The 16125-nt window shown below is 36.9% G+C and overlaps 1 protein-coding gene across 1 annotated transcript in view; it reads left to right on the top strand.

Annotated features, from left to right (window-relative positions):
* MED27 (mediator complex subunit 27) overlaps positions 1 to 16125 on the top strand; it is a 252304-nt gene that overhangs the window by 157823 nt on the left and 78356 nt on the right. Inside the window, exon 4 of the mRNA XM_036748120.1 lies at positions 12432 to 12525. Within this exon, the coding sequence (XP_036604015.1) occupies positions 12432 to 12525 (94 nt within the window). The remainder of the gene's footprint in view (positions 1 to 12431; positions 12526 to 16125) is intronic.

The raw sequence follows: 16125 nt of genomic DNA, 5'->3' as shown, positions 1-16125 counted from the left end.
AATACTTTTCCGAGGCTTTCTTGATTACAGAATTATAAATAAACTAAGTGCTATTACACTGTTTGGGGGTCCATGCACTAGGGCTTTGTTCTATATAAGAGTATATGTGTAAATGGAAAGAAAAATAATACCAAAAAAACAGTTGAAACTGAATGCTGTGAAATTATAATAACCAAACATGGCCCCACTAAAAAGATCTGAGAAGGCACCTCCCTCCCTTCTTTGCAGCAGTGAGGGTATAGTGGTTTGGAGCAGTGCAGATAATTTCAGTATTTTTTTTTGATGTTTTGTTTAGTTTTGCTGAACTCTTTTTTTAAAAACAATCTTTCTTATAAGGGATAATTCTCCTGGAGGGGGAGATGGGAGGATACAATGGGAAATGTAGGTAAAATTTTTGCTGAAAAAATGGTTTTGAGAAAAAGAAGTCGCTTTGATAATGAGTCCAGTTCTAAATTCATCCAGAATGTTTGCCATATTTGGAAACTTCTGTGAAACTCCTAATTTTCTAGATGGACAAAAGGGGTGGGGGGGGAGAAGGTTTTCATGGTATGAAATGATGCTTCTGAAATCCTATTACTGATTACATTACTTGGCATGAGGAGGCTGCTTCTCCTTTCAAGCTATCTATAAAGGGATTCATGTCAATTTTCACAAAAGTTATAAAGACCAGTAACAGGCTCAGACAAGAAAACAGTAATGATTATAAAACCAAGATTCGTGCTTGAGTCTTTCAGGGCTGAAATCTCAGAGTCACATATTATAGTGCTTCTGGTCCTTGTTTGGTTTAGAACTACAGTAGCTATGGAGGTTTTTTAGAAGACTAATGCAACCTGCAGAACAAAAGCAAGCTGTGTTGGCATCATTAAAAGTTCTGAAGGTGATTGTAGTTCTCATTTTGCCCCTGACCAAACTTTGTCTTGATCGCTTAATTTGCTTTTCATTCTAATGAGATTTAGGCTTCCTGTCCAGGGAATTTGTAACGAGTTCCAAACATTATTTTTAATTATGTTCCTAATGTTCTGGTTAGGTAAATAAGTTGTTCCCTCTGATTTTTCTTCCTGAGGCAGGATGAATTTTCTCTATTTTGGTTGGGATAGAGAGGGAGAAAGGTGGGATGCTAATGCTTCAGGGGTCAGATTGACTTAACTAATGGTTCTTCATGTGCTTAGCTTAAAAGATTTAGTATATGATCTTTGAAAAACTGCTTTGTGCTGAGCAGCTAGAAAGAATACTGGCAGTTAATATTAAATATCATCTTTTATTGGAGAATAAGCCTGTAGAGAGAAGCCTTCTGAGGATTTATGCATGGAATCAACACATCTACTCTCTGCATTCGGGTGTCATGGTGTTTTGCATAGACAACACATCGGTATGACCCTTGGTCATGACTTCATTTGTGTATGATAGACATACTAAGATTGGTTGAGGAAACTGGGGGTGTTTAACCTGGAGTATGCGTGAAGACAACTATCACATGCAAGAAGGGTTAGACTTGTTCTGTTTGAGCTTAGAGAGAGCAATGCCATATTTTGCTTCAGTATAAGAAAAAAACTACCACACAATTAGAACTCCCTTTAAGTGAAATGGTCTGCTTTGGGAGATGGTGGTTCCTCTGTCAATAGAAGTTTTTAAGGGGAGGCTTTGTGACTTCTTAGTCAAAGTTGGTGTAGAAAGCATTCCAGTTTGAGCATGAATATCTACGTGAGTACTTCACTTGTTCTACTTTTAACATGTCATAGAAACTATTGCAGCAAATTGCATGCCATTGGCTCTGGAAAAGCAACCAGAGAGAGTCATGATTTCTATACTGCAAATGGGGCTTCACCCCAGAGTGCTGACATGGAAGGGTGGAAGATTCATAACATATCTTGCCTTGTGGTGTTCTTGCCTTTTGTCTTATTCTCTGCTGTCCTGTGCCACCACAGAGTAAGCCATCCTCAGATCATCAATTGTAAGATCTTGTTACTGGGGCATTCCTCTTCTGGGACCCACCATCAACAACCCAACCCCCACAGAGATCCAGGTCAGATTGGCCCCTCTCCTGATAGGATTACACTCATGTCTTTATTGTCCTCTGTGCTGCCATCTCCTCTCTCTCACCTCAATAAAACAAGCATTTTGTGCTGTAAAAAGAATTTCTAGTTACTGCCCTCCTTTCAGTTACGTTTAATTCTAGTTTGAGGATAGAAGATGAGAGACAGGAGACAGTGAAATAGCTTATATCCTCCATGCTCAGGAGTTGTACATTCCCTGCAATACTGTGTCTTCCAAAAGTGATTGTCTTCAAGTTCTGGTTGACATAAACATCCTTTTCCCACTTTAGGTTGGTTTTTATTTCTGGAAGGCATTGGGAAACCCAAATACTAGTCTTTTCTGCACCATAGAAAATGTAATGCAAAAAGGAAGAATGCTTAAAGAGAGTGAAGAAGGAATTCAGTACTTTGAAGTAGTCTGAAAGATGATGCTTTCTATCCTTAGATTGGAATGGGAAACAGTATGGAGAAGGAATATTAGTAGGTTTGGGAAGCTGTCCAGCTGTTTAGCTTCACTTCCTGATCCTTAGTGTAACCTCATTATTTTTTTATGCTGTCTTGAAATTCCTAGAAAAATCCACACCATGCTTCATTCACTGGATAATCAAACATTGACTCTTTTTCCAGTTAGGATATGGGGACTTTGAAGTATGTAAATATGACAGAGCTAGATGAGTGTTATGTGTATATGTATTTTATAATGACCCAGAATTAGAAGTTGCATCTCCATTTTGCTAGAAGACATTATAATTCAGTAAAAAGTATTAGCAAGCTTTCCTTCTCCTTCCCAGATTAAAAAGCTTACATATGTGTTGAATAGTGGCTGAGAAGTACTTGACTGACTGAAATGCAGTTATTTTGTTGCAAAAATATTTCCTATCATAGAGCTTGGGGTTTATTTCCCTTATTATTTTAGATGTTGCCATGAATTCTTGGGAATTTGCTTTCCTTTTCTGTTCCTTTAGGGTATTTGTTTTTATTTCATTTTCTAAAGTCACCGTTATTTGGATGGGGGTGAGAATTTTGTGAAGACTGGTAAGTAATTTGCAGATAAGGATTTCTTTTGATTTTGACTTATAACTTGCCTGATCCACAGGAATATCTGGAGGGAAGAAATAAAAGAAGAAAAAAAATTGAGTGTGAATCTCCAGTGAAATAAAATTCTCTGGCTTAGAAACATTCACTTCTTGTTCTAGCAAAGTCAGGTAAAGAGAGGTTCTGTTCACACTGTGATCCTGCTCTCTTGCCTTCTGCCTGCATAATAGTAGGCAAGGTATTTACCCTTCCTGAAGCTCATTTTCCTCTCCTATAAAGTTAGAGGTCCGACCAAATGTTCTGTAAAGGCCCTTCAGGCTGTAAATCTGATGCTCTTATGACTTAGTTCCAATTCAACCCGATAAACTTAGTGCAAAGGCTAGAAATTCTGCCCTTTCAAAATTATATTAACTCTTTCAGATGGCTGGGATTTGCTGAATGTATTATTAGAAACTCAAAAATGTGTGCAGCAAGTTTATTTTTTAACTTGTTATTTCTGTTTCTGTGAAGTCTGTCATATGTTCACTCAGGGATGTTAAAAATCAAATGGAAAAGAAACATCTTCTATCACAATATCATTATGGTAAACTTGGTACTCCCAAAGCTGAGAGTCTGTATTTTACTTCTGCCAGGAAATGCCAAATATTAATAGCTTCACAGTTTTTTGACTCTTAACAGGTGGAGAGGGAAGAAACTGCTGGAATTTGGGAAAGGGGATATAGCTTTCAAACATGTATTGTCAACTCCAGCCAGCTGTCTAATTGAATGTTGAGCTACTTTCTTTTTGTGTAAATTGTTGAGTCTCCATTCACACATTCTTCACTACCTATCTGATCATGGAGTGTCATTTCACAAGATCTGGCAGAGAAACCTGCTTTAATAACTGTTGTTAATTGGTGTTGGTGGAAAGCTTAATATGAGGTTTTTTGTTGGGTTTTTTTGGTCTTTTGGTAACATGTAAGGGCTTGCAGAGGAGATGGCTGTTGGATGAAATGATAATTTCCCCTCTGAGCTTAATAAATTGTTTAAAAATTATTAGGGAAAGCTGTGGCCAGCAAAATACCTGTATAAATTTGCAACGGAAAATTAATAGAGATGTAGAAAGATTTGAAAATACAGTTGTCTTCTCAGAGAGCATGTGTTTCCTGACTCGTCCATTTCTGTCAATTACAGTTGTACAAGAATGTTTAAAAAACAAAACCCCAACAACCCTGCAGAGAAATTTAAGTAATTTAAAATTGGTTGTATTAGTAGCCACTGTATCATCAAGACTACTGCCCCTGACTTATCATGTTACCCTATAGTACAAAAATCACTGGTCTAAGAATCATATGATTCACATCCTGACCTTGTTACTTACAACTGAGGTGACCCCTGGCAAGTCAATATTCCTCATTTTCTTCATCTATAAAATGAGGTGGTTAGAATAGATGGCATCAAAGTTCCTTTCTAGCCCTGAATCAATCCTACAATCTCCTCTGCTCCATTTGTCCCACCTACCTTACAGAGTTTTTATCAGGATCAAAGGAGTTAATGAATATGAAAGTGTTTTGAAAGCTGTGTGGTACTGTACAAATGCAAGGCAGCATTTGTATTGTTCACCCATAATTTCCTTGCTTGGTGTTCAACAGATGTTTCCCCAACTAGATTGTAAACCCATTGAAGGCAGGGGCTGTCTTCTAGCTCCTTGTATTCTCAGTACCTAACATAGTACCGTACCTTAACATGCTTGATAAATATTTTGGGTAGCTACTGATGGTAGTAGGTATTCAAAAAACATTTGTTGATTTATAAAAATAGGGGTGGAGCTCTAGGCCAATTTCAATAACTCTTGTAACACTGGTAACTAGGATGTAAGAGTCTTAATTTGTGTGACAGTATTTTCCATCTCTTTTCAGTGTATGATGCACCTGTGGACTTAATGGAGTAACTGAGACATATTAAGTGCGGACACAGGGAGGGGAGGTGTGGCACAATAGGAAGGGAAGATATATGTTTAGTTTCTAAACAGAAAAATTACTCTTGAAGAAAGTTTTGTTTTCTCTGTAATCTCAGTAAATGTGAAAATGATTTTTTAAAAAAAGTTTTTTAAACTTATATTGGAGTATGAGGTACTTTTGTTTACTTGGTTAGTTTCTACATAGCTACAAAGCATATACATATATACATTATGTACATACATATAATACATATACATACAGATATACATATGCGCATATACCTGCATGTATATACATATATATATATATACACATACACATACACATACATATATGTTTGTACACACAAACACACACGCATGTGAGAGAGTGTTAAGAGTGCAGAGCCTAGAGTCAGGAAGAGCTGAATTGAAATATAGCCTTAGACATTTATAACTAAATGACCCTTGGGCAAGTCATTTAACTTGTATTTGTCTTGGTTTCCTCCATTCTAAAATGGGAATAATAACAGCACCTACCTCTCTGGATTATTGTAAGGATCAAATGAGATAATATTTCTGAAGTACTCAGCACAAAGCCTGGCACATAGTAGATGCACTGCAAATGCTTATTCCCTTTGCCCTTGCCTCAAATCTGATAGCTTATTAATTGGTTCAGAGGGATGGCTAAGATTCATTATATTTTTCTACTACCATACTAGAAGCTGATTTTTTAAAATAGATAATGGACAATAAGGCCCTAGGAGAGTGTCATATATTCCTGGTGTTTCAGCCATCCCAAAGTATGTTGAGATTGACAATACTTAGAAAATCTCCCCCCACCCCCAACACATGAAAAACTGAGGTTTTAATATCAAATAATTTTTTTACATTTTGATGAGTGCCGTAGAATTAAGGTTTTACAGGATTTGTATCTTTGGAAGATAGCCTCTGCATTTCATAATGATTCTAGTATTTTAATCCCAAGTTGATAAAATACATCTTTGTTTTACAGAATTAGTTCATTAAAAGCAAACATATATATCCTTTTTGATTAGATAATATCTGATGATGAAAATTAGACAAATCATATTTTTCAGATTATGTAGATTATGATTAAAATTTTTTTTACAAAAGACTTAGAGAAAACTTGTGGAATGAGTGCACACAGAAGTACAAATACATGCAGAGAATTTTGAAAAGTAAACAAAGTTGACCTAAGTTTGTAATACTCTTCCTCAGAACATCTGGAATGATGGTTATAGGGAATAGTTGTGGTTTCAGTTACTCATGGAGTAGTTAAACAAACCCCATCTGTTTCCACTTGGTATAAAAGGATTGTTAAATTGCCTCAATCTGAACAGGTGTGGAGAAAATTCTTGAAATTGTTTCTCGATGAGGTGATTGTTTCCCTTTTTTGACATGTACTGGGCATTGCCCTTTTACAGTAAAGTGAGATATTATTGCATATATTCCTCACTTTTGGATTTTGTATGGGTGGGGAAAACGAACAGCATGTATCTTACACACTGTGTGGGATAAATGCTATTTAAATCTTACTTAGCTGCTAAGCATCACACTAACACAAGATCACTGGATTGAATCCAGTTGAGACACTCATACACACACACACACACACACACACACACACACACACACACACACACAGGTCAGATTCTAGAAAACTGAGCCATCTGTCTAGCATAAAATGCTGAGACTTTAATGTCAAATTTTTTTTTTTCATTTTGATAGGTGCAGTGGAATTAAGGTTTTTACAGGATTTATGTCTTTGGAGATAGGTTCTACATTTTGCAATCATTTTGGCATTTTAATCCCAATTTGATAACACACATCTTTGTACTAATGTTTTACAGAATTAATTAGTTCATTAAAAGCAGCATTTAGAAACTTGTATGTCAGTAGCAAAACACACTACTTTAGAAGGCTCTTGCTTATACTAAAACAAATACAGAGATTTTTGAGATACATATTAAGCTAGTCTACTTTCAAATCTCTGGGTTTTGGGGGGAGGGAGGCTGTTTTTGTGAGCTATTTGGCTGTTACTGATTTGTGGGCTAATATAACAAGACCTATCATCTAAAATTATTTTATTTGTTAAAGAACACTGTATTCTAATTCATAGGATTAAGAATTAGAAAAGAACCTTAGAGATCATGTAGTCCATACTCCTCATTCAGAAGAAACTGAGGATGAGAAAAAGTTAAGCAATTTTCCCAAGGTCACCAAGGTAGTTGATAGAAGAGCTAGGATTTGAAGCTAGCTTCTCTTATTCAAACTCCAGTCCTTTTCCTACTATACCACAGTTGGTAAGTAGCTGCTTGCCTGAGACCTGCATTGTTTCATTGTAGTTTATTGTTAGCTCCTAAGCTTTGTCATAGCTAGTTAGGCAGCCAAAGAGAGCTGTTGGAGCCTGGTGTTTGGCATTTTAAGCTTGAGTTGGCGGGCAAGACCTCTAGCTGGAGAGATCCTGTGAAGAGTGGGAGATGTAGTTTTGGAGTAAGGTTGTGGGTGGCAAAGTAGAGCAGAATCATTTGCATTCAGACCACTGGCAAGGCCATGGAAACAGATGAAATCATCAGGAAGTGAATTTGAGGAAAAAAGAGAAGACTCTACTGAAAGGTGGATGTCAAAGTACAGGTTGAAGAAAACTCAGTTTGGAAGTAGTTCGTGTAAAAAAGACCTGGGGGTTTAAGTTGACCACAAACAATGCAAGCTGTCACTGTGATGTTGCTGCTTGCAAAAAAAAAAAAAAAAAACCAAAAAACAGAATCTTAGGATTCATTAATGTTGATGATAATGATAACTGACATATAATATTTTAAGGTTTGCAAAGTATCTTACGTACATTATCTTACTTGAACCTCACGACAAACCCTCTGAAGTAGGTGCTACTGGTATTATTCTCCTCATTTTATAGAAACTCACTATGGTCCTGTTGCGAATAAATATCAGAGATAAGATTCAGACCTAGGTTGCTTCTGACTCTGAAGAGTCAACATGCCTTATACTGTGCCATGCTGCCTCTCAGTATTAAAGAGCCAGGTCAACAGAAGGTTCTGATCCCATTGTACCACTCAGACCGCATCAGTAGTGTTGTTTCTGTTTGGATTAACACATTTTAACAAGGATGTAGACAAATTAGAGAGGGTCCAGAGGAAGGGTGATATGGGTGGTGAAGTTTCTAGAACCATGTCTAAAAGAATAACACTTGAAGAAACTGAAGATATTTTGCCCGAAGAAGAAAAGATTAAGAGGACATACGATAGCTGTCTTCAAATATTTGAAAGCATCATTTTGAGGAGGGGAGTGAACTTTGTGTATAGACAGAATTGGGAGGAAGACTTTTCTTGAACTTGAGCAGTAAGTAATAGACCTGATTACCTTGAGAAGTCTTTGCTGCCTGGCTCTGGAGGTTTGCAGATAGAGCTCGGATGCCGTACTGAACAAGGCCACCAGCATTGGATGAGTCAGGCTAGCTAGATGATCTTCCAGGGCCTCTCTGGGTCTACAGCTCTGTGTGGAGAAACAAGCTGTGATGGAGGAGGAGCCTCTGGAGAGGACAAGTGTCTTGTTGTCGGAGGAATGAAGATCAGGAAGCATTCTGAGAAGAGCAATTATCTTTGACATGTTAGGTTAAGAATGTTAGAATTGAGACTAGGCCCTGAGATTTGACCTTGAGAAGGTTCTCTGGTGGAGACCTGGAGAGAGTATGTTTAGTGCAGTGCCGGAGATGGGTGATGTTCTGGATGGGATCAAGTTAAAAATTAGACCCAATGAATGTAGGTGACGTTCTTTGAGCTGGGACCTACTAGGAAGGAATGAGGTTGGAGAAGTTATTTGAAAGTCATTTGAAAATGAGAATAAGTTTGAGTCAATGAAGGGAAGTCTGTCTGAAGTGAGACACTAGTGATCAGGAAAAGCCAATGAATAGGACAGCAAGAGAAAACCTTACTCTGCATAATAGTTTTTTTTTTTAATTGGAAAACAAAAAATTCAGGTTCACGTTGGGTTGAAATCAGAATCAAACATCTCTCCATTTTAAACTAGGATTATCACAGAAAGCATATGATGCCTTCTGCAATGTAAATAGGAACTGTAATCTTTCCAAGTTATTACCGTGTTAACAGGTTGACAGATATGTGCAAATTGTGACTCACCGCTCAATTTGGCACTAAATTAATATCTTTCAGCACTGCGTCTGCCCAAGTGTAAACTAGTTACCACTGCTGTGTTCCTGCTTGTTTGCCTGTATCCAAAAGGTAAAAATTAAAGTAATTCAATTCTGCTATAGCCTGGAGTACAACATATGGTAAAAGTGTAGGAGTAGAGAGCACTGTGTTCCTACCTGTTCCCAGGCCTTCAGATAAAGCTCATCCAGATTTTGCTAAATGAGTGCTTACTCATAGCAAAGCCGTTTGCAGACACCATTCAGGTATTTCTAGCAGCCTCTACTGCTCTGGAGAGCATCATTCTGAGAAATACCACCAGAGAAGTGGTATGACAAAGAGTGCAAAAGAAAAGTGGCAGTTCCCATTGGATTTTTGAATTCAAAGTTCTGAGCTTTCCTTTTTTCTGTCAATTCTGTCTAGCTGTGATACTGAATTCAGGAGGTTTTGATGCATTTTTAAAAGGGAAATGTTTTGGTTTTGTCCTGAGAATAAAGACATTGTTTTCCTTAGTAAAGATGCTCCTGGGTTTCTTCCTTTCCCTACTTGGCAAATACATGAATACATAACATAAATTGCCTTTTACAGATGACATGTTCCTCATATCAGGCATGTGAATAAAAAGCATGACCTTTTTTTTAGAAATGATTTTGCTCAATAACATTTTAATAGTCTGTTCTGGGCTTTTGTGATAACCTAGATTCTCCTCCCCACCTCCTGCACTCTTCCCCTCTACTGCATCTTTTATGTGCTGTTCTGCCTTTTCCCTTCTGCATCCTAGGGACATATTTCCCCATTTACCTGTCCTCTATCCCCCAAGATAAGATACAGATCTTAGATTGTACAATATTTTGACCTTTTTTCTTCAGACACTGTATGGCACTGCCTGATTTTAAAACTGGATCTTTTTGACAGCACAAGCAAGTGCTTAGCGTCCTGGAGTCCTCCAGTTTGGTTTCTGATATATATCTTTGACCTGAGGTAATCGTTTCAGTTACCTGTGCCTCAGTTTTCTTACTCCATTAAAGAGCAGCATTTTGGAACCTCCAAGGTGAAAGGTGCAATGGAGGGCAAATTATTATATTACGGTTATATTGAAGCTTGGCGTGTTTCTTTGCATTAGACTTCCAGAGCTATGATACCTATTGATTGAAGATCATTTCAGAAGACACTGCCTCCCCCCCAAGCTCCATTAGCATATCGTTAGCAATGACCTCTATTCACAGCTGATTTTGCTTTTCTACTGAGTCTAAAGTAACCTGATCTAAATCACACATACAGTCATAGAAGAAAGAAATTTATGATATTCAGAAATGATTCAAGTAATACTGATGCATGTACTATTGGCTTGCTGTCTTTTTTTTTTAATGGGGATTTGTTATATGTCTTCTGTGATCCTAAGAAACATGTTCCTTTTTCATTTTTTTCCCCCATTACTTCCCTGACCTCTCCCTTCAATTTTTGTGTCTTTTTGAACTGAAGCCTAGACTATGTGGCATAAAGTCAAAAAAGCTATAAAGGACCTCAGGAGGTTGTATATTGCCTTGGGCACTTCATTTCTTTAACCATTCAGGACAGATGGTTGTCTATCCTGTTTTTAAAGAGCACCAGAATGGAAATTCAGAACCTTTATTGATAGTCTCATTTGATGTGTAATCAGCTTCAATCTTAAGAAACTCCTCCTTATATCTAAAGTATGTTCTGTCTTTTAACCAGTTTCTCTTTGTTTGAGTCTTTGTGGCAACAAACGGCATTTTTTCTTGTAGCAGCTGACCTAAAGATAACTGAGGTTCAATCACCAGTCTTCTCTTTTTCCAAATAAATATCAGCTTCTTGAACTTTTTTCTTTTATCTTTGCTCCAGATTTTTCCACTCTTTTAAAATGCAAAGATAAGCTCTCTCTCTTCAGAATTTGTCTGTTTCTCATCACCCAGGTTTACAGCCTTGAAGCCACCTTTGATTCTTTCTTATCCCTCTCCCTATGTGCAATCATTTGCCAAGTCTTCTCAGTTCTCCTCCACAGCATCTCCCACATCTTCTGCCTTTCTCTCCTCATGCAGCCAGTGCCCTAGTTGAGACCTGTCACCTACCACTCACCTAAACTGCTTCAGTGGACTCCCAGACCCTAGTCTCTCCCTTTTCCTGTCCATCATTCTCATAGATTGTAGCAATGCTTTCATTTCAGTGGCTTCTTATTGTCTCCAGGATGAGATGTAAACTCCTCTCCTTGGCATTTAAAGTCTTTTACATTCTGATTTAACCTGTCTTTTCACTCTTATTTCATAGTGTGCTCCTTACATGCAATGTTTCAGCCAAACTGGCCCACTTGCTCTTTCCCTTAGGCATTTCATCTACACAAGACTACTTCTTCAAGCGCCACCTCCTATATGAGAAATTTCCTAATTGCCCCCCCCCCCAGTTGCCACTGCTCCTCCCAGTCTTGCCTCTCTTATAACGTTATGTGTATTTTTTATCTACTTATCTCTGTGTACATATGGTTTCTTTACAGTATTAATGTCCTTGAGGCTGTTTTCATTTTTGTTTTTGTATCCCTGGTGTCTAGAACAGTGCCTGGCCATTTAGGAGGTCTTTAATAATTGCTTATTTAGTTGAATTGAAAATTAAGCGTAGTGCTATGATACAGTTCTAATTTATGCTGAAAGATAAATACTTTCTGATTTAAATACCAGACGTCTCTTAATACTTTTGGCTAAAATTTTTTTCTGTTTGATTTTGCATTGTTTCATTGCTCCTCCAAATATAGCACTTTTCCATTTATCTCTGATTTTTAATTAATCATTTTGTTCATATATCTAGCCTTTTGTTATCCCATAGTCATGAGGTAGTATATTCCCTCTGCATCCAGTTGGAATTCTCAAGAAGGGGATATAACCTCAGAGGATTGCCTACTGAAAGGATCTGAGTCAGAGAAAATACTTTTCTTGTCATAGAATCACCTTCTTCGTTGTGAGCCTTCATTTAGAGAGTGGACACCCAGTGTTGAGATTACTACACAGAATGTGTTGGTTTATTTTTCTCTTGCTATTAGTGAATTATCTGCCAACATAGCACTTACGTGAACCAGACATCTTCAATAAGTAAAGATTTTTAAAGCATAAGATAACATTTTATGGTAGCAATTTAAAATTATTCCCCTCAAAAAAATTAAGTGATGTAAAGAAATCCTTAGCAGTTTGTTGCTTATCGTTATTTTGAATGTTGCTATAATTTATATCTGTACATTTTTTTTCTGCATAGGTATGTTGATGATGTGATCAGCCGCATTGATAGGATGTTCCCAGAAATGTCGATTCATTTGTCCAGACCCAATGGAACATCTGCAATGCTTTTGGTAAGACTCACTTGATCAAATTGAAGGGAAATATAGAGCAAAATTGACTACAGATTAATTTTCTAGTCCTGAATATTAGACCTTATTGATGTAAATTAGGCTTTAATTGGATAGACAGCAGTATGCCTCTTTTTTATGATAGATCTCTATCTGTAAGAAAGAAAATACAGTCTCCCAATGTCAACAATGATAAGTGCTCTATAACTTTCTATTGCATCATATTCATACAATCATAGAATTTTAGAACTAAAGGAAACTTTGGAAATAGACCTTATCTATGAGAAATTACCTCTCCCTACTCCTTTGTGGTAGGAGGAGGTCCACAGGTATGAAACACTTCATGTTTTCAGATTTGTTTTTCAATGTATCTATTGGCTTTACTGATTTTTTTTCCTTCTTTTTTGTTTTCCCCTTGAAAAATAATCTTTGTTTCATGGGATGGATGACTTTCTGGGGAGAAAGGATAAGGAAATATGTAGGAAGAAATTTAGGAAAGGTAAAAAATAAAGTTATCAATAAAAACTTATTTTAAAAAAAAGAAATAGACCTCATCCAAGGAGTTTATTCTTTATAAGATCTCTTCCCCTGTGATGAAGTCTCATGGTGTGAACCTCAAGGACAGAGATTTTGTTGACGCTCTAGTGTTTTATCCTAAGATGTTGCATATTGTAGTAGAAGGATCATCATACTGGAATTTAGAAGGTCATTGTCCTAATTCCAGCTCCACCATAAACCTCAGGCAAGTTATGGTAGTTCATTGGGCCTCACTTTGTTCCTCCATAAAGTGAAGGGGTTAGATTAGGGTGATTTTCAGTTTCCTGAAATTCTATTATTTTAAGTCTGTCAGAAGCAAATATGTTTAACCATTGAACACCGTTATGAATTACACTTTTAAATAGAAGAGGCACTGTAGTAACTGAAAATATAGTTTAATAAAATAAAGAGAGAGAGAGAGAGAATACCAACCTTACAGATTCTGGTGTTTCTCATTAGTAAATCTTTTTTTTTTTTTGTTTGTTTGTTTGTTGGTTGGTTGATTAGCACCAGTCATTGACCTCAGTAGTTCTCATTTTCTTATATCTTTTTCTTGTCAGTCCATACAGTATGGAATTTTGTTGTTACCTCTTTATCATATGTATAGATTCATAAAAGGTCATTATGCTTTGAAATGAAAATGCTTATAGAAATTCTAAATTGGATTATTAATTAGATAGTTATGGAGCACTTCAAGGATGAAAAGCATTTCCAAGTGTTTGTTTTTAATAATTGTCTTTTGGAGAACAATTAAGTGAAGACAGTTTTTTTTTAAAGATTCTACATTTCAAAGGAAACAAAGTTTATTAAGTAAGAGCAGCTGTTTTTGATGGGATATCATTGAGATAGAGAGTTAAAATACAGTGTCATTTCCTCTCCAGTCTAATTGCTACCATTTGTTGGGAGCTTGGAGTGAGTGCTTTGTCTGGGTCTAGTATTTCACTTTTGTGTAGTCATACAAATAGCCACTCACCTGGTCAGAGTATCTATATAGGGCAAGTAGTAAGAATGCTATTTGGCTTATGTAGTTGAGTGTATCTTAGGGAGAGAAAAATTTGGTGGTTGTTAAATGTCTTTTTGGTTATGGTTTAAATGGAATGGGGGTCAGTGGGAAATTTGAGCTGGTAATGACAATAACATCAAATCACATATAATACTTTAAGGTTTATAAAGGTTAATTTATTGTATGTGACTGGGAAACAGTTTTAGCAATGCTCTTCTGCATACTGCTTTTTATATATCAGAGTATTCTTGGTTAAGAAACGAAGGGGATAAAATAATAGTCTTCATTTATAGGAAAAATAATTTTTTTCGTATGAGATGTTTTTGTGCATGAACAAATACCACTGCCTTCCTTGGTTAAACATATAGATTGATTTACATTCAAGAACCTGTAGACTGGACTTCTGAAACATCAATCCTGTGTTTATCACACCTGCCAGTGACCAGAGAAGTTAATGAAGATAAAAATTAAAGCATCCTCAGTGAAAGAGGTTTGTTCAAATTATCCCTGGGTCATTTAGCTTCTATTTCATGATGAAGGTAGGAATTTGGCATTGGAGTGAATAAGCAGTGAAGGCTAGATTATTGATAAACAGGTCCAAGATATTAGAGTTACTTCCACCTGAGAAAACAGGCTTTTATATCACAGTGACCTATCGGCCACATCAATTTCACAGGAACCCTCTGTTTTAATAGACTGATAAGAGAACTTTTGGGCTCTACTCAAGGGTGCAACTCATTTTACATGTACAGCGTACTTGTAATTTTATACCTGCGGATGATTGATTGCAGATCCACATACCTCTCTGGTTACTTTCATCTGTGGACACAGTGATCTAGGTGAAATTGTTCCTGTTTATGGATCTAATTGGTGGTGATTTGAGTCACAACCAAAGAGAACTTTTGGTGTGGCATTTTCTTGTATTGTTTAAAGAATAAAGAAAGAGGCAAGTTGAACTGATTACTGGTGAGAGCTATCATTAGATGTTCTTCGCCACCAGGAGCAGCAAAATTCCAGACTGGCGGCAAGTGCCATGGCTAAAGTATGAAAATTTTCAAAAAAATTCACTGTCTCTTTAAAAAGAGACACTTTAAAAAGAGACTTTCACTGATAGTAGCTATAGGGAAATTGGAGTTAAAATCACAAAAGGGGAAAGTAAATAGAATCCCAGAAGCAGTTGGAGGCATCCTTTGTCTTCATAGAAATTTAAGTGAAGTCAAGCTTGTCCATGAAATTCCTTGACTGACCACTTCTTAGCCTTGCCTCTTATCTTAAGTCAGTCCTCATGTGAGGGAAGTGAAATGCAAGGAAGAAATAAATTTACTGAAAACAGTTTTTATCCTAAGAAAATAAAATCCAGCTATGGATTGGATTGGCTGACATGGGGTCACGGAATACCCATTTCTAGTCATCCACTACAGTCTTGTTTGGGTTGACTCCTAGACCACATTACTAGTCCAGAGTTGAATCATTTCTTTTTAATACTTCAGTGAAGATTCTAAATCCCCTTTGGAACTTACTTTATATTTTTTTCTTTGGGTGTAGATTCCCCATCCCTTTGGCATATAGATTGCTTTGTAGTTCTCCTGAGCCTCCCAAGACCCTGTTCTTTGAGCAATTCTGCCTTTCTCTGGGCGGTTAGAAGTTCAGACTTTTTCCTTGACTTGTTCTTCTCTGCAGTCTTTAGTTTTCTGAAGTGTGGTCTGTAATTATTAAGACCAAACTAATATGGTGATTGAGATTTGTGGGTAGATCTCACTGTTACTAGATCTACCTCTAAGTCAGTTGCTGTTGCCACACACATCCTTCTCTGAGGCTTAAGGATCTTCTTCACAGAGAAGGGGATGTAATTTACTTCTGTTTTCTAGCTCCTGCCTCTCGAATCACCTTGCACCCTTAAGACAAAACTAGATTCCTGTTGAAGACAATGAAGAAACTAATAGTTTTTGAGTCAGATGAGTTAACTAGTATGACAAAAATTGTGTTTTAGGAAGATTGATCTGGAAGCCATGCTTACCCTAGATTGGAATGGTAGGGAGGGCAGGAATGGGGGTAGTATGACC

This window comes from Trichosurus vulpecula, chromosome 3 (assembly GCF_011100635.1).
Source record: "Trichosurus vulpecula isolate mTriVul1 chromosome 3, mTriVul1.pri, whole genome shotgun sequence".
In the NCBI taxonomy this organism is placed as follows: domain Eukaryota; kingdom Metazoa; phylum Chordata; class Mammalia; order Diprotodontia; family Phalangeridae; genus Trichosurus; species Trichosurus vulpecula.
Note: the sequence above shows the minus strand (reverse complement) of the source record. Positions and strands in the feature narration are given on the sequence as shown.